Source organism: Carcharhinus amblyrhynchos, chromosome 14 (assembly GCF_965287045.1).
Source record: "Carcharhinus amblyrhynchos chromosome 14, sCarAmb.v2.hapA, whole genome shotgun sequence".
NCBI lineage: Eukaryota > Metazoa > Chordata > Chondrichthyes > Carcharhiniformes > Carcharhinidae > Carcharhinus > Carcharhinus amblyrhynchos.
Genome location: NC_137337.1, coordinates 56,647,998 through 56,668,512, shown reverse-complemented (window position 1 = coordinate 56,668,512; position 20,515 = coordinate 56,647,998). Strand labels below are relative to the sequence as shown.

General features: G+C 51.1%; 1 protein-coding gene across 7 annotated transcripts in view; it reads right to left on the bottom strand.

The window, feature by feature from the left end:
* LOC145352695 (papilin-like) overlaps nucleotides 1–20,515 on the bottom strand; it is a 201,368-nt gene that overhangs the window by 43,660 nt on the left and 137,193 nt on the right. For all 7 annotated transcript variants that reach the window (XM_080202920.1, XM_080202919.1, XM_080202921.1 and 4 more), the window contains 2 exons: nucleotides 15,492–15,668; nucleotides 7,606–7,782 (listed from right to left, as the gene is read on the bottom strand). In XM_080202920.1, coding sequence (XP_080059046.1) covers nucleotides 7,606–7,782; nucleotides 15,492–15,668 — 354 coding nt within the window. The remainder of the gene's footprint in view (nucleotides 1–7,605; nucleotides 7,783–15,491; nucleotides 15,669–20,515) is intronic.

The following is a 20,515-nucleotide window of genomic DNA, read 5'->3' as shown; positions in this document are numbered from 1 at the left end:
CCTCACACCACACACCACTCTCCCACACACCCACACACCTCTCCCCCCCCCCCCTCTCTCCTCCCTCCACACACACCACACACTCTCTCCCCTCACCACACACACTCTCTCCTCACTCACACACACACTCTCCTCACACACACACCACTCTCCCTCACCCCACACACACACACTCACTCTCTCTCCTCCCTCACACACACACTCTCCCTCACTCACACACACACTCTCCTCACTCACACACACACACTCTCCTCACTCACACACACACTCTCTCCTCACTCACACACACACTCTCTCCTCACTCACACACCACTCTCCCCTCACACCACACACACTCTCTCCTCACTCACACACACACTCTCTCCTCACTCACACACACACTCTCTCCTCACACACACACACACACACTCTCTCCTCACACACACACTCACTCTCTCTCTCCTCACTCACACACACACTCTCTCTCTCCTCACTCACACACACACTCTCTCCTCACTCCACACACACCTCTCTCCTCACTCACACACACTCTCTCCTCCTCACCACACACACACACACTCTCTCTCTCACACACACACACACACACTCTCTCCTCACACACACACACACACTCTCTCCTCACTCACACACACTCTCTCCTCACTCACACACACACTCTCTCCTCACTCACACACACACACTCTCTCTCCTCACTCACACACACACTCTCTCCTCACACACACACACACTCTCTCCTCACACACACACACACTCTCCTTACTCACACACACACTCTCTCCTCACTCACACACACACACTCTCCTCTCCTCACTCACACACACACACACTCTCTCCTCACTCACACACACACACTCTCTCCTCACTCACACACACACACACTCTCTCCTCACTCACACACACACACTCTCTCTCCTCACTCACACACACACTCTCTCCTCACACACACACACACTCTCTCCTCACACACACACACACTCTCCTCTCACTCACACACACACTCTCTCCTCACTCACACACACACACTCTCTCTCACTCACACACACACACACTCTCTCCTCACTCACACACACACACTCTCTCCTCACTCACACACACACACACTCTCTCCTCACTCACACACACACACACTCTCTCCTCACTCACACACACACACACTCTCTCCTCACTCACACACACACACACTCTCTCCTCACTCACACACACACACACTCTCTCCTCACTCACACACACACACACTCTCTCCTCACTCACACACACACACACTCTCTCCTCACTCACACACACACACACTCTCTCCTCACTCACACACACACACTCTCTCCTCACTCACACACACACACTCTCCCTCACTCACACACACACACTCTCTCCTCACTCACACACACACTCTCTCCTCACTCACACACACACACTCTCTCCTCACTCACACAGACACACTCTCTCCCTCACTCACACACACACTCTCTCCTCACTCACACACACACACACTCTCTCTCCTCACTCACACACCACACACTCTCTCTCCTCACTCACACACACACTCTCTCTCCTCACACACACACACACTCTCTCCTCACTCACACACACACTCTCTCTCCTCACACACACACACACTCTCTCCTCACACACACACACTCTCTCCTCACTCACACACACTCTCTCCTCACTCACACACACTCTCTCCTCACTCACACACACTCTCTCCTCACTCACACACACTCTCTCCTCACCACACCACTTCTCTCCTCACTCACACACACACACACACTCTCCTCCTCACACACACACACTCTCTCTCCTCACACACACACACTCTCACTCACACACACACACTCTCTCACTCACACACACTCTCTCCTCACACACACACACTCTCTCCTCACACACACACACTCTCTCCTCACACACACACACTCTCTCCTCACTCACACACACACTCTCTCCTCACACACACACACTCTCTCCTCACACACACACACACTCTCTCCTCACTCACACACACACTCTCTCCTCACACACACACACTCTCTCTCCTCACACACACACACACTCTCTCCTCACACACACACACTCTCTCCTCACACACACACACACTCTCTCCTCACACACACACACACTCTCTCCTCACACACACACACTCTCTCTCCTCACACACACACACACTCTCTCCTCACACACACACACACACACACTCTCTCACTCACACACACACACACTCTCTCCTCACACACACACACTCTCTCCTCACACACACACACACTCTCTCCTCACACACACACACTCTCTCTCTCACACACACACACACTCTCCTCACTCACACACACACTCTCTCCTCACTCACACACACACTCTCTCCTCACTCACACACACACTCTCTCCTCACTCACACACACACTCTCTCCTCACACACACACACACACTCTCTCCTCACTCACACACACACACTCTCTCCTCACACACACACACACTCTCTCTCCTCACACACACTCACTCTCTCTCTCCTCACTCACACACACACTCTCTCCTCACTCACACACACACTCTCTCTCTCCTCACTCACACACACACTCTCTCCTCACTCACACACACACACACTCTCTCCTCACTCACACACACTCTCTCCTCACTCACACACACTCTCTCCTCACTCACACACACTCTCTCCTCACTCACACACACTCTCTCCTCACTCACACACACACACACTCTCTCCTCACTCACACACACTCTCTCCTCACTCACACACACTCTCTCCTCACTCACACACACACACACTCACTCTCTCTCTCCTCACACACACACACACACACTCTCTCCTCACACACACACACACACTCTCTCCTCACTCACACACACTCTCTCCTCACTCACACACACACTCTCTCCTCACTCACACACACACACTCTCTCCTCACTCACACACACACACTCTCTCCTCACTCACACACACACACTCTCTCCTCACTCACACACACACACACTCTCTCCTCACTCACACACACACACACTCTCTCCTCACTCACACACACACACACTCTCTCCTCACTCACACACACACACACTCTCTCCTCACTCACACACACACACTCACACACAATCTCTCTCCTCACTCACACACAATCTCTCTCCTCACTCACACACAATCTCTCTCCTCACTCACACACAATCTCTCTCCTCACTCACACACTCTCTCTCCTCACTCACACACTATCTCTCTCCTCACTCACACACAATCTCTCTCCTCACTCACACACAATCTCTCTCCTCACTCACACACTCTCTCTCCTCACTCACACACAATCTCTCTCCTCACTCACACACAATCTCTCTCCTCACACACACAATCTCTCTCCTCACTCACACAATCTCTCTCCTCACTCACACACAATCTCTCTCCTCACTCGCACACACTCTCTCTCCTCACTCACACACACACACTCTCCTCACTCACACACACACACTCTCCTCACTCACACACACTCTCTCTCCTCACTCACACACACTCTCTCCTCACTCACACACACACACTCTCCTCACTCACACACACACTCTCTCCTCACTCACACACACACTCTCTCCTCACTCACACACACACTCTCTCTCCTCACTCAGACACACACACTCTCCTCACTCACACACACACACTCTCCTCACTCACACACACACACTCTCCTCACTCACACACACACACTCTCCTCACTCACACACACACACTCTCCTCACTCACACACACACACTCTCTCCTCAGTCACACACACACTCTCTCCTCACTCACACACACACACTCTCTCTCCTCACTCACACAGACACACTCTCTCCCCTCACTCACACACACACTCTCTCCTCACTCACACACACACACACTCTCTCTCCTCACTCACACACACACACACTCTCTCTCCTCACTCACACACACACTCTCTCTCCTCACACACACACACACTCTCCTCACTCACACACACACTCTCTCTCCTCACACTCACACACACTCTCTCCTCACTCACACACACTCTCTCCTCACTCACACACACTCTCTCCTCACTCACACACACTCTCTCCTCACTCACACACACTCTCTCCTCACTCACACACACTCTCTCCTCACTCACACACACTCTCTCCTCACTCACACACACTCTCTCCTCACTCACACACACTCTCTCCTCACTCACACACACTCTCTCCTCACTCACACACACTCTCTCCTCACTCACACACACTCTCTCCTCACTCACACACACTCTCTCCTCACTCACACACACTCTCTCCTCACTCACACACACACACACTCTCTCCTCACTCACACACACACACTCTCTCCTCACTCACACACACACACACTCTCTCCTCACTCACACTCACTCACACACTCTCTCCTCACTCACACTCACTCACACACTCTCTCTCCTCACACACACACACTCTCTCACTCACACACACACACTCTCTCACTCACACACACTCTCTCCTCACACACACACACTCTCTCTCCTCACACACACACACACTCTCTCCTCACTCACACACACACTCTCTCCTCACACACACACACTCTCTCTCCTCACACACACACACTCTCTCTCCTCACACACACACACACTCTCTCCTCACTCACACACACACTCTCTCCTCACACACACACACTCTCTCTCCTCACACACACACACACTCTCTCCTCACACACACACACACTCTCTCCTCACACACACACACTCTCTCCTCACACACACACACACTCTCTCCTCACACACACACACACTCTCTCCTCACACACACACACACTCTCTCCTCACACACACACACACTCTCTCCTCACACACACACACTCTCTCTCTCTCCTCACACACACACACACTCTCCTCACACACACACACACACACTCTCTCCTCACTCACACACACACACACTCTCTCCTCACTCACACACACTCTCTCCTCACACACACACACTCTCTCTCCTCACACACACACACTCTCTCCTCACTCACACACACACTCTCTCCTCACTCACACACACACACTCTCTCTCCTCACACACACACACTCTCTCCTCAGTCACTCACACACACTCTCTCCTCACTCACACACACACACACAGACACACACTCTCCCCTCACACACACACACTCACACACACTCTCTCCTCACTCACACACACACACTCTCTCTCCTCACACACACACACTCTCTCCTCACTCACACACACTCACTCTCTCTCCTCACTCACACACACACACTCTCCTCACTCACACACACACACTCTCCTCACTCACACACACACACTCTCCTCACTCACACACACACACTCTCCTCACTCACACACACACACTCTCCTCACTCACACACACACACTCTCCTCACTCACACACACACACTCTCCTCACTCACACACACACACTCTCCTCACTCACACACACACACACACTCTCTCCTCACTCACACACACACACACACTCTCTCCTCACTCACACACACACACTCTCTCTCCTCACTCACACAGACACACTCTCTCCCCTCACTCACACACACACACACTCTCTCTCCTCACTCACACACACACACACTCTCTCTCCTCACTCACACACACTCTCTCTCCTCACTCACACACACACTCTCTCTCCTCACACTCACACACACTCTCTCCTCACTCACACACACACACTCTCTCTCCTCACTCACACAGACACACTCTCTCCCCTCACTCACACACACACACACTCTCTCTCCTCACTCACACACACACACACTCTCTCTCCTCACTCACACACACTCTCTCTCCTCACTCACACACACACTCTCTCTCCTCACACTCACACACACTCTCTCCTCACTCACACACACACACTCTCTCTCCTCACTCACACAGACACACTCTCTCCCCTCACTCACACACACACACACTCTCTCTCCTCACTCACACACACACACACTCTCTCTCCTCACTCACACACACTCTCTCTCCTCACTCACACACACACTCTCTCTCCTCACACTCACACACACTCTCTCCTCACTCACACACACACTCTCCTCACTCACACACACACACTCTCCTCACTCACACACACACCACACACTCTCTCCTCACTCACACACACACACACTCTCTCCTCACTCACACACACACACTCTCTCTCCTCACTCACACAGACACACTCTCTCCCCTCACTCACACACACTCTCTCCTCACTCACACACACTCTCTCCTCACTCACACACACTCTCTCCTCACTCACACACACTCTCTCCTCACTCACACACACACACACTCTCTCCTCACTCACACACACACACTCTCTCCTCACTCACACACACACACACTCTCTCCTCACTCACACTCACACACTCTCCTCACACACACACACACACACACTCTCTCTCCTCACACACACACACTCTCTCACTCACACACACTCTCTCCTCACACACACTCTCTCCTCACACACACACACTCTCTCCCTCACACACACACACTCTCTCTCCTCACACACACACACTCTCTCTCCTCACACACACACACACTCTCTCCTCACACACACACACACTCTCTCCTCACACACACACACACTCTCTCCTCACACACACACACACACACTCTCTCCTCACACACACACACTCTCTCTCCTCACACACACACACACTCTCTCCTCACACACACACACACTCTCTCCTCACACACACACACACTCTCTCCTCACACACACACACTCTCTCTCCTCACACACACACACACTCTCTCCTCACACACACACACACACACACTCTCTCCTCACTCACACACACTCTCTCCTCACACACACACACACTCTCTCCTCACTCACACACACACACTCTCTCTCCTCACACACACACACTCTCTCCTCAGTCACTCACACACACTCTCTCCTCACTCACACACACACACACACACACACACTCTCCCCTCACACACACACACTCACACACACTCTCTCCTCACTCACACACACACACTCTCTCTCCTCACACACACACACACTCTCTCCTCACACACACACACACACACACTCTCTCCTCACTCACACACACACACACTCTCTCCTCACTCACACACACACACTCTCTCCCCTCACACGCACACACACACTGTCCTCACTGACACACACTCTCTCCTCACTCACACACACACACACTGTCCTCACTGACACACACTCTTCATTCTCTCACACACATTCTTCACTCTCTCTCTCACACACACACACACACACTCTCCTCCCTCTCACTCTCCTCTTTCTCACACACACTCTCTCTCCTCTCCCTCACACTGTGTCAATATTTTGAAGGAATTATGCAAAGGTTTTGTGTCTCGGTCACATTTGCTCCTGTCTCTCAGCCAGAAGCTCCCGATAAAAGTCCCACTCCAGGATGTGTCAGACATGGAAGGAGCATTCACGACATGCATCAACAAGATCAGGCAGCCAATCCTCTAATACTTCGAGACTGTCTCCAAGGAGAGGGAGAGTATGTGGAAAGATACAAAACCAAGCATTATAAAAGGAAAGAGGGGCAATTGTGATTTTATTTAAGTGACCAATCATCTGATCTGCTGGCCTGGGAACAAGAAAATTAAAATAAACTGCAAACTCACCAGACCCCATACCCCAACGTGCCAAGAGAAATAGTCACTGCAGCTATCCTGGACACAGGGCTGAGTGGCTGCCGGCTTTGACTGGGAGGAGCAGGCAGAGTCTGAAACCTTGCCACCAGACTGGGACATACACCAGACAGACCTGCTCTGAATCCCCTCACCACAGCTTACAGAGCACTGGAACAAGACACAAGAGACACTCTGGGAGAGAAGGCATTAAACAGCTCAAATAAAACAATACCACCACGATAAACTCGGAAACATTATTCCATTCTCCTCTGGAGAAGGCAATTTGTATTTCCTTTCAATTCCAAATAAAAATCACTGAACAAGAAACTGGGGGGTGATCTTACCGTCTCACCGGCCAATGCACAGGGTGAGTCAGTAAGACCGCGAGAGAACTGAGAAATCAGACTTCTTGCCTGATTCCTTGCCTCATGCAATCTTACCAGCACCGGATATCTGGCGCAAGGCTCAATATATTGTTTAAATATATTTAAAAGGCCATTTAAGTAGAATTAGCAAGCCCGGAATGGAATCACCTGGGCTGACCAGCCTCTGTGGCCTCACCAGCGAACGTTCTGTCTGGTGAGGGTCATGTATGGTCCCCATCGACAGGGACCAGGTGTGATGGCTTCACCCTATAGAACCAGAGGCCACTGAGGTCCCCCTCAGGAGGTCGGGAGCAGGGGGAGGGTCTCTTTGGTTACACCAGTCTGGCACCCAGACTGGGCACCAGACAGTGCCAAGGGGGTGAAAGCCAGGCTGGTGGCAGATATTTTGGTGTGGGGTGGGGTGAACCGCTGTGTACTGGTGGGCAGGGGAACCACTGATGCATTGTAACAGCGATCAATGAGGTTGAGGGAGGAGGGTCACGATCATTCCACACAAGGGGAGGGGGAGGGCGATCACTCCAGCCAGGGTCTCATGATTAGTTGCCGGGGCCCCACGGTAACGGGGGGTGCTGGGAGGGGGAGGCCGGCTGATGGCACCAGAGGCAGTGACAGAAACAAACACAACTGGTGCTTTCTGTTATTATTAGCCGGCTTTCGGGTGCTTTCGGCACTGCTCACACCCCCTTCTGCTGGAAATTTTCTGAGATTTTTATATCGCACAGATAAATTCGACTGGTGGGCTTTACCAGAATAATGTATCTGAAACTCACCCACTTTCATGCTCCTACTGGATTTCAAACTTTTTTAGTAAGATCACTGCCCCCTCCCCAACCCCTTACCCCCACCCCATCCACCCCACACCCAACCCATCCCCCACAACCCTCCATCCCAAACCCCCACCATTACACATTGCCTCAGGTTTCAGTCCCATAGACACTGTCTCCTGTTGGGTTTCAGTCCCATAGACACTGTCTCCTGTTGGGTTTCAGTCCCATTGACACTGTCTCCTGTTGGGTTTCACTCCCATAGACACTGTCTCCTGTTGGGTTTCAGTCCCATTGACACTGTGTCCTGTTGGGGCTCAGTCCCATGGACACTGTCTCCTGCTGGGGCTCAGTCCCATAGACACTGTCTCCTGTTGGGTTTCAGTCCCATTGACACTGTCTCCTGTTGGGTTTCAGTCCCATTGACACTGTCTCCTGTTGGGGCTCAGTCCCATGGACACTGTCTCCTGTTGGGGCTCAGTCCCATGGACACTGTCTCCTGTTGGGTTTCAGTCCCTTTGACACTGTCTCCTGTTGGGGCTCAGTCCCATGGACACTGTCTCCTGTTGGGGCTCAGTCCCATAGACACTGTCTCCTGTTGGGTTTCAGTCCCATTGACACTGTCTCCTGTTGGGTTTCAGTCCCATTGACACTGTCTCCTGTTGGGTTTCAGTCCCATTGACACTGTCTCCTGTTGGGTTTCAGTCCCATTGACACTGTGTCCTGTTGGGGCTCAGTCCCATGGACACTGTCTCCTGCTGGGGCTCAGTCCCATAGACACTGTCTCCTGTTGGGTTTCAGTCCCATTGACACTGTCTCCTGTTGGGTTTCAGTCCCATTGACACTGTCTCCTGTTGGGGCTCAGTCCCATGGACACTGTCTCCTGTTGGGTTTCAGTCCCTTTGACACTGTCTCCTGTTGGGGCTCAGTCCCATGGACACTGTCTCCTGTTGGGGCTCAGTCCCATAGACACTGTCTCCTGTTGGGTTTCAGTCCCATTGACACTGTCTCCTGTTGGGTTTCAGTCCCATTGACACTGTCTCCTGTTGGGTCTCAGTCCCATGGACACTGTCTCCTGTTGGGTCTCAGTCGCATTGACACTGTCTCCTGTTGGGTTTCAGTCCCATTGACACTGTCTCCTGCTGGGGCTCAGTCCCATAGACACTGTCTCCTGTTGGGTTTCAGTCCCTTTGACACTGTCTCCTGTTGGGTCTCAGTCCCATGGACACTGTCTCCTGTTGGGTTTCAGTCCCTTTGACACTATCTCCTGTTGGGTTTCAGTCCCATTGACACTGTCTCCTGTTGGGTCTCAGTCCCATTGACACTGTCTCCTGCTGGGGCTCAGTCCCATAGACACTGTCTCCTGTTGGGTTTCAGTCCCATTGACACTGTCTCCTGTTGGGTCTCAGTCCCATGGACACTGTCTCCTGTTGGGTTTCAGTCCCTTTGACACTGTCTCCTGTTGGGGCTCAGTCCCACAGACACTGTCTCCTGCTGGGGCTCAGTCCCATAGACACTGTCTCCTGCTGGGGCTCAGTCCCATAGACACTGTCTCCTGCTGGGGCTCAGTCCCATAGACACTGTCTCCTGTTGGGTCTCAGTCCCATGGACACTGTCTCCTGTTGGGGCTCAGTCCCATAGACACTGTCTCCTGTTGGGTTTCAGTCCCATGGACACTGTCTCCTGTTGGGTCTCAGTCCCATAGACACTGTCTCCTGTTGGGTTTCAGTCCCATGGACACTGTCTCCTGTTGGGTTTCAGTCCCATAGACACTGTCTCCTGTTGGGTCTCAGTCCCATAGACACTGTCTCCTGTTGGGTTTCAGTCCCATAGACACTGTCTCCTGTTGGGTTTCAGTCCCGTTGACACTGTCTCCTGTCGGGGCTCAGTCCCATAGACACTATCTCCTGCTGGGGCTCAGTCCCATAGACACTGTCTCCTGTCGGGGCTCAGTCCCATTGACACTGTCTCCTGCTGGGGCTCAGTCCCATAGACACTGTCTCCTGTTGGGTCTCAGTCCCATAGACACTGTCTCCTGTTGGGTTTCAGTCCCATTGACACTGTCTCCTGTTGGGTTTCAGTCCCATTGACACTGTCTCCTGTTGGGTCTCAGTCCCATGGACACTGTCTCCTGCTGGGGCTCAGTCCCATAGACACTGTCTCCTGTCGGGGCTCAGTCCCATAGACACTGTCTCCTGTCGGGGCTCAGTCCCATAGACACTGTCTCCTGTTGGGTTTTAGTCCCATAGACACTGTCTCCTGTTGGGTTTCAGTCCCATTGACACTGTCTCCTGTCGGGGCTCAGTCCCATAGACACTGTCTCCTGTCGGGGCTCAGTCCCATAGACACTGTCTCCTGTTGGGGCTCAGTCCCATAGACACTGTCTCCTGTTGGGTTTCAGTCCCATAGACACTGTCTCCTGTTGGGTTTCAGTCCCATAGACACTGTCTCCTGTCGGGGCTCAGTCCCATAGACACTGTCTCCTGTCGGGGCTCAGTCCCATAGACACTGTCTCCTGTTGGGTTTCAGTCCCATAGACACTGTCTCCTGTTGGGGCTCAGTCCCATAGACACTGTCTCCTGTTGGGTTTCAGTCCCATTGACACTGTCTCCTGTCGGGGCTCAGTCCCATAGACACTGTCTCCTGTTGGGTTTCAGTCCCATAGACACTGTCTCCTGTTGGGTCTCAGTCCCATAGATGCTGGGCCCGATTTTACCAAAAATTGCTGTAAATTCAAGCATTGGGTCTGTAACGCGGTCCGTACCCGAAACCAAGCAGATTGCACCTTTACTGACACCCGATTTAGGCGCGGATTAAATGTATTAGCATATATTAGCATACATTTCAATTGATTTCATGAACCGTGCGCCCAACTCTACCACCATATCCCATATTACCGTCTTCGGGTCCACTCTGGATCCGTGCTGCTAACAACCTGCAGAATGAAAATCCAAAGCGGATTCCTATTCCGCAGGGGAACCTCTGAAGCCCATCCTCCTTGAACAACCTTCGCAGACCCCCTGCTAACCACCCTGGCAGACCCACCCCCCTGCGACCCCACCCCCACAGTCTGACTCCCCCCCGGGAGGCAGGCCCCCTTCGGCAGAGCACACCCCCAACCTCCCTGGATTGCTGCTCTCCTTCCACCATCTTTCTGACCTGCGCTCGTTGATGTGGAGATGCCAGTGTTGGACCAGGGTGAACACAGTAAGAAGTCTCACAACACCAGGTTAGAGTGCTGTTGGACTGGTGTTGTGAGACTTACTGCACTCGTTGAACAGCCTGCAGCACCTTCCCGGCCTTCCACTGGTGTCTGCCGGAGGAGAGGGGGTGGGTCAGGTGGATCACTGGTTGTGGGGTGGGCGGTGGTGGAGATTCTCCCAAGACCATCCTACCCTCCCCCCCCAACCAGACATCCACCTGACCCCCCCCCTCTCCTCCGGCAGACACCAGTGGAAGGCTGGGAAGGTGCTGCAGGCTGTTCAACGAGTGCAGTAAGAAGTCTCACAACACCAGTCCAACAGCACTCTAACCTGGTGTTACGTGACATCTTACTGTGTCCAACCCAGTCCAACACTGGCATCTCCACATCAACAAGTCTGACCATGGGGAGAAGGTCTGCCGGAGGAGCCTACCTCCCTGAGGGGTCCAATCGCAGACGGGGGGGCTGCCTCCCGGGGGCTTCTGATTGGAGAGGGGCTGCCTCCCGGGGGGGACTGATCGGGGGTGCTGCCTCCCGGTGGGGGGATCTGATTGGGGGGCGTCTGCCCGGGGGGCCTGCATCCCAAAGGGGTCCGATTGCTGCTCATCCTCCTCCCCATCCACCCCCCCCCCCCACACCCCCCTCGCCCCTGCTCTCTCTGCTGGTTGTGTTTTTCACGTCCGGGCACACTGTTTCAGATTTTTTTCGAATTGCGCATGTGCAGTTCAGAGCTCTGATCGTTCCGGCAGCGCTAAGCCCTACACCGCCAGACCAGAACAGAGCCGGCAAAAAAGCATATGGGCGGACTGGAATGAGGATTCCGGGCTTGGATCTGTTTCACGTCCGGATCTGGCTCTTAGCCTCCAATTGGTAAATTCGGGCCCAATGTCTCCGGTTGGATTTCTCTCCCGTAGACACCGTCTCCGGGTGGATTTCTCTCCCGTAGACACCGTCTCCGGTTGGATTTCTCTCCCGTAGACACCGTCTCCGGTTGGATTTCTCTCCCGTAGACACCGTCTCATGTTAAGTTTCAATCCCATAGATACTCTCCCCTGTTGGGTCTCCCCCAGATAGACACTGTCTCGGATGCAGATCGTGTTACAGGCCTGACGCCCGAATTTACTGCGATTTCGCACCTGAAAATGGGCGCAAATTTTTGGTAAAATCGAGCCCATTGTCTCCTGTTGGGTGTCAGTCCATTAGACACTGTCAACCGTGGGGTTTCACTCCCATAGACACTGTCTCCTGTTGGGTTTCAGTCCCATTGACACTCTCCTATTGGGTTTCAGTCCCATAGACACTGTCTCCTGTTGGGTTTTAGTCTCATTGACACTGTCTCCTGTTGTGTTTCAGTCCCATAGACACTGTCTCCTGTTGTGTTTCAGTCCCATAGACACTGTCTCCTGTTGTGTTTCAGTCCCATAGACACTGTCTCCTGTTGGGTTTCAGTCCCATAGACACTGTCTCCTGTTGGGTTTCACTCCCATAGACACTGTCTCCTGTTGGGTTTCAGTCCCATAGACACTGTCTCCTGTTGGGTTTCACTCCCATAGACACTGTCTCCTGTTGGGTTTCAGTCCCATAGACACTGTCTCCTGTTGGGTTTCACTCCCATAGACACTGTCTCCTGTTGGGTTTCACTCCCATAGACACTGTCTCCTGTTGGGTTTCACTCCCATAGACACTGTCTCCTGTTGGGTTTCACTCCCATAGACACTGTCTCCTGTTGGGTTTCACTCCCATAGACACTGTCTCCTGTTGGGTTTCACTCCCATAGACACTGTCTCCTGTTGGGTTTCACTCCCATAGACACTGTCTCCTGTTGGGTTTCACTCCCATAGACACTGTCTCCTGTTGGGTTTCACTCCCACAGACACTGTCTCCTGTTGGGTTTCACTCCCATAGACACTGTCTCCTGTTGGGTTTCAGTCCCATTGACACTGTCTCCTGTTGGGTTTTAGTCTCATTGACACTGTCTCCTGTTGGGTTTCAGTCCCATTGACACTGTCTCCTGTTGGGTTTCAGTCCCATTGACACTGTCTCCTGTTGGGTTTCAGTCCCATTGACACTGTCTCCTGTTGGGTTTCAGTCCCATTGACACTGTCTCCTGTTGGGTTTCAGTCCCATTGACACTGTCTCCTGTTGGGTTTCAGTCCCATTGACACTGCCTCCTGTTGGGTTTCAGTCCCATTGACACTGTCTCCTGTTGGGTTTCAGTCCCATTGACACTGTCTCCTGTTGGGTTTCACTCCCATAGACACTGTGTCCTGTTGGATTTCAGTCCCATAGACACTGTCTCCTGTTGGGTTTCAGTCCCATAAACAATTTCCTGTTGGATTTCTATCAAATAGAGATTGTCTCCTATTAGGCCATAAAGGTTCCATATCCTCCTGGAATGGGACGATGCCTGGGTAATAGGTGTTATTTGATCAGTTACAGTTTCCACTCCTAATTTCTGCATTCTAATGTATGGTCGCATAGCCACTGTCGGAGCTGACAGGTTAGCGGGTTTTTTTAGCAACATACAACACACAGGCTCAAACATAGTGAAGTCATCATGATTGAGGCTCACGTTGTGAACCCATAACATAAAAAATGTTTTCTGCACCCCATTGGAGAACACTGGGTAGCAAAAACGCAGGACAGGATTGGGAAGATAGCACAATCTGAGAGGTTAAAACTATCCCAATAGACTGAACAGTCTGAAGCTGCTTCCTCTAGGGAAGTGTGAGGGTGACCTTGTTGAAAGGTCAGTTACTGGGGCATAGATTTAAGGTGATTAGTAGAAATAGTAGCGAGGACATCTGGAAAATCTTTTCACCCAGAGGGTGAAGGACATCTGGAATTCACTGCCTAATGATGGTTGAGGCTGAAATGTGCAACTTATTTAAAAGGCACCTGGGTCTGTGTCTGAAGTGCTGCAGCCCGTAAGTAGTCTCACAACACCTTGTTAAAGTCCAACAGGTTTATATGGTAGCCAAAGCCACTAGCTTTCGAAGCACTGTTCCTTCATCAGGTGAGAAGCACACTTTGAAAGCTAGCAGCGTTTGCTACCAAATAAACCTGTTGGACTTTAACCTGGTGTTGTGAGACTTCTCACTGTGCTCACCCCAGTCCAACGCCGGCATCTCCACATCATGGCAACCTGTAAGACCAGTGACCAGGTGCTGGAAGGTGCAATTAAAATAAATGTCTAGTTTCTTTTCTCTCTCTTTTTTCAGCTGGTGCAAAAACGATGGGCTGAACAGCCTCTTACCCTACTGCAACTTTCCTGTGGTTCTATCATTTTGTAAGAAAGGTATTTCCACTGGAGGGAAAGTCCAGGACTGGCGAACTCATTGACATAGTGTGAATTGATGTGAATCACACAAATAGATCGAAAGGGAGCCTTGATAAACACTTAAACATATGCTGGTGGGGTTAGTTGAGACATGAAGAGGAGTTGGGTCTGGAACATCAACATCAGGACAGAGCAGTTGGCCTGAATGGCCAGCTTCTGTGTTGTAAAGTCAATGTGTCACTTACCAAGCTCCAGGCCCCAATATACCACGAGAAGACATCTCTGCAGGCGGCAAGCTCACAGACCCGAACTCCCAAGGGCTTTAACTGAGAGGAACAAACAAAGTCTGGGAGCTGGTTCCCTGACTTTAACACACATGAAACAGACCTGGTCTGAATCCCCTCACCGCACGTTACTGAACACTGAAAAACAGAACAGGAGGTACTTACAGAATTAAAAATAAGCATAACACGCAAGCCAAGAGGCAGCCTGCTAAGGTTATTGTTTATTACAAAGTTTTATTTAAAAGAAGTAAAGAAACAGAAGGAATCAATTTGTTCACCTTTGCTCCATATCTCTTGACACCTTATAAGGAGTGAGGTCTTCTGTTAACAAATGTACATTGTTAAGTAAATTTGAGACAAAGGGGATATCTCCTTCAAAGGGGCAGCAGAGACATGATGGATCAAATGGCCTCTTTCTGTTCTGTGATATCCTATGATAATGAAATGCAGTCACTGTTGTTTAAACAGCCACAGCCTGTACATCTGAATGCTTTATTGCCATCAACTAAACCTTAGCTTTCCACAGTCTCCCTTTCAGAATCATCCTGCTGAGATGTCATTGATGATGAACCTTACACTGCCATTGGTGTACTGAGGGAGTGCTGCACTGTTGGAGATCCTGTCTTTCAGATGAAATGTTAAGGTGAGGCCCTCTCAGGTGGACACAGGAATTCCAGGAAAGTAAGATCAGCAGGTCTGGATGGATATATTCCAGCAGGTTCTGGTCATTGTAGTACATGTGGGTGCCAATGACGTAGGCAAAATGCAAACTGAGGATCTGGGGAGGGAGTATGAAAAACTGGGAATGGAATTACAAAGTAGAACCGACAAGGTGGTTATCTCTGGGCTACTGCCTGAACCGAGTGCAGACGGGCGTAGGGTTGACAGGATTAAGGAAGTGAATGGGTGGCTCAGGGATTGGTGTGGGATGCATGGGTTTGAATTTATGGGGCATTGGCACCAGTATTGGGGTAGGTGGGACCTGTTCAGGTGGGATGGGGTTGGTCTGAACCGTGCTGGGGCCAGAGTCCTGGCGAATCGTGTAAATAGGACTGTAGACAGGGCTTTAAACTAATTGGGGGGGGGGGGGAGGGTGCGAGGGTAGGTGAAATTACAGGGTCGAAAGTAAAGGAGAGGGTACAGATACAGGAAGAGGCCAAGGATGTCCCAATAATAAAAGGAGTAGGGGGCATGAGTAAGGTTGGTGGCGTTCTGGCAAATAGGGTCCAGGTGAAGGCTGGGATGAAGACACTTTATCTGAATGCACGAAGCATTCGGAACAAAGTGAATGAGCTGGTGGCGCAGATCAGCACAAATGGATATGATCTGGTGGCCATTACAGAGACGTGGCTGCAAGGTGACAGGGACTGGGAGCTGAATGTCCAGGGGTATCAAGTGTTTAGGAAGGATAGGCGGGAGGAAAAAGTGGGGTGGGGGGGGGGGTAGCTCTGCTGATTAAGGATAGTATCAGGATGGTAGTAAGGGAAGATATAGGAGCCAAAGACCAGAAAGTGGAATCGTTGTGGGTGGAGATTAGGAACAGCAAAGGGAGGAAGACGCTGGTGGGTGTCGTTTATAGGCCCCCAAATACTGATCTGGAGGTGGGGCGGGCTGTTAACGCGCAAATAAGTGCGGCGTGCAGGAATGGGACAGCGATAATTATGGGGGATTTCAATCTACATATTGATTGGTCGACCCATGTTGGACGCAGTGGGCTCGAGGAGGAGTTCTTGGAATGCTGCCGGGATAATTTCCTTGAACAGTGTGTGTTGGAGCCGACGAGGGAGCGAGCTATCTTGGATCTGGTGTTATGTAATGAGGCAGGTAGAATTAGGGACCTTGTGGTGAAGGATCCTCTTGGGAAGAGTGATCATTGTATGGTGGAGTTTCTGATGCAGATGGAGGAGGAGAAAGTGGGTTCCCGGACATGTGTCCTTTGTTTGAACAGAGGGGAGTATGGTAGGATGAGAGAGGAATTGGCGAATGTGGACTGGGGGAGCACGTTGGAAGGTAGGTCTGCTGAGGAACAGTGGAGGATCTTTAAGGACATCTTTCTTGGTGCTCAGCAGAAATTTATTCCGATGGTTAAAAAGGATCGTAGGAGGAGAGATAATCAGCCGTGGATAACGAAGGAGGTAAAGGAAAGTGTTAAATTAAAAGCGGACGCGTTTAGAGTAGCTAAGAGTAGTGGGAGAGAAGAGGATTGGGAGAGGTTTAAATGTCAACAAAGAATGACAAAGAAGATGATAAAGAAAGGTAGGATAAACTATGAAGCTGGGCTAGCGCTTAATATAAAAAAGGATAGTAAGAGTTTTTATAAATATATAAAAAGGAAGAGGCTGGCTAGGGTGAACGTTGGTCCCTTAGAGGATGAGAAGGGGGGACTTAGTGGTAGGGGATGGGGAAATGGCTGAGGTCTTGAATAACTTTTTTGTTTCTGTCTTCACGTAGGAGGACGTGAATAATTTGCCGGGTGTTAGCGATGGAAAGATGGCAGGATTGGAGGGCCTGAATGACATTATTGTTACTAGAGAGGCGGTGCTCGACAGACTGGAGGGACTGATTGTGGACAAGTCCCCAGGACCGGATGGAATGCATCCAAGGGTTCTGAAAGAAATGGCGGAGGTGATAGTGGATGCCTTGGTGATTATTTTCCAAACATCGCTGGATTTCGGGGAAGTGCCGGAAGATTGGAAAACGGCTAATGTTACGCTGTTGTTTCAGAAGGGTGGCAGGCAAAAGGCAGGGAATTATAGGCCGGTTAGTTTAACGTCTGTTGTAGGTAAAATGTTAGAATCCGTGATCAAGGAGAAAATAGCGAGGCATCTTGAGAATTGTTTGATTGAGCAGACACAGCACGGTTTCGTTAAGGGGAAGTCGTGTCTGACGAATTTATTGGAGTTCTATGAGGATGTGTCTAGGGCAGTGGATAGAGGAGAGCCGGTAGATGTGGTGTTTCTTGATTTTCAGAAGGCGTTTGATAAGGTGCCTCACAAGAGGTTATTGCAGAAGGTCAGGGGACATGGAGTTGGGGGTAGGGTGTTAGCGTGGATAGAGGATTGGCTGTCAAATAGGAGGCAGAGAGTGGGGGTCAGTGGGTGCTATTCGGATTGGCGGTTGGTGACTAGTGGAGTGCCCCAGGGGTCGGTGCTGGGGCCTCAGCTACTGACCATTTATATAGATGATCTGGAGGAGGGAACCGAGTGTATGGTGTCGAAATTTGCTGATGACACCAAGATTGGTGGAATGGCAAATCGTGCGGAGGGTGTGGAGAGTCTGCAGAAGGATCTAGATAGGCTGGGTGAATGGGCCACGAACTGGCAAATGGAATTTAACGTTGGCAAGTGTGAAGTTGTCCACTTTGGTAGGAATAATGGTAGGAAGGACTATTACTTACATGGCGAAAAACTGCAGCAGGCGACGGTGCAGAGGGACCTCGGGGTCCTTGTGCATGAGTCGCAAAAACCCAGCCTGCAGGTGCAGCAGGTGGTCAGGAAGGCGAATGGGATGCTGGCCTTCATAGCGAGGGGGATTGAATATAAAAGTAGGGAGGTCTTGCTGCAACTGTACAGGGCACTGGTGAGGCCGCAGCTGGAGTACTGTGTGCAGTTTTGGTCGCCGCACTTGCGCAAGGATATTTTGGCCTTGGAGGGAGTGCAGAGGAGGTTTACTAGGCTGATACCGGAGTTGAGGGGGTTGAACTATGAGGAGAGGCTGAATAAACTAGGCTTGTACTCGTTAGAGTTTAGAAGAACGAGGGGAGATCTCATTGTGTTTTTCACACAGAAGGTAGTGGGGATATGGAATGCTCTGCCAAGTAAGGTGGTGGAGACAAACACGCTAGAGTCATTTAAGAGTAACTTAGACAGGCACATGACTGGGTTGGAGATGGATGGATATAGGAGATTGTTTTAAATAAGGGTCATTAGCATTGGGGCGTCCCTGGTAATGTAAATGGGTATGGTATGATAATAATGTTTTTCTCTTTTCATTCACAGGTTTTAAGTCGTCCACCTCGTCCAACGAGGGGTATACAAGCAATGGGTCTTACTGGGGCTGCTCTTGGATGTTCAAGATTGGCCTAGTGCTTCATGTCGTTAGTGTGTGCCTAAACTGGACAAGATACTGGGCAAAACGACAGCTCAGCGACTATCACTGATTGCTGTGCAGACACATGGATTTGGGCCGGTGTCTGTCGGAGTTTGCACATTCTCCCCGTGCTTGCGTGGGTTTTCTCCGGGTGCTCCGGTTTCCTCCCACACCCCAAAGATGTGCTGTTAGGCTGATTGGCAGTAATAAATTGTCCCTAAATCAGTTTCCCTCAATCTGGATGGCCATAAAACATTAGACAGGGGTCGTGGGTAGAGAGGTGGACTGGTGGTGTTGAGATGGCGGCGCGGGCTCGTTGGGCCGAAGGGCCTGTTTCCCAGGCTGGTTTTGTTCTTTGTTCTTTATAAGATGATGAATGGGATGGATAGGGTAGAGGTGGAGAGACTCTTCCCGCTCAGAAAGGACAGTAGGACTTGGGGGCACAGCCTCAAGATAAAGGGGGGGCGGTTTAGAACGGAGTTGAGGAGGAACTTCTTCACTCAAAGGGTGGTGAATCTCTGGAATTCTCTGCCCGTTGAAGTGGTGGAGGCTGCCTCACTAAATATTTTTAAGACGCGGGTTGATGGGTTTTTGATAAGAGAGGGGATTAAGGGTTATGGGGAGAGGGCGGGAAAGTGGAACTGAGCCACGACAGATCAGCCATGATCTTATTGAATGGTGGGGCAGGCTCGAAGGGCCAGATGGCCTACTCCTGCTCCTATTTCTTATGTTCCATCACAAGGCCACTGCCAGCAACAACTCCCTCCACTGATCGACTAAAATACCCATTCTCACTAAGCACCAATTCCCCACAGCCAATCGGAAAGCATGCAGACCTTTTGGCTGGAATCTTCCACCTGCTTTTCCTGGCAGGATCTTCTGGTCCCGCCAACCCC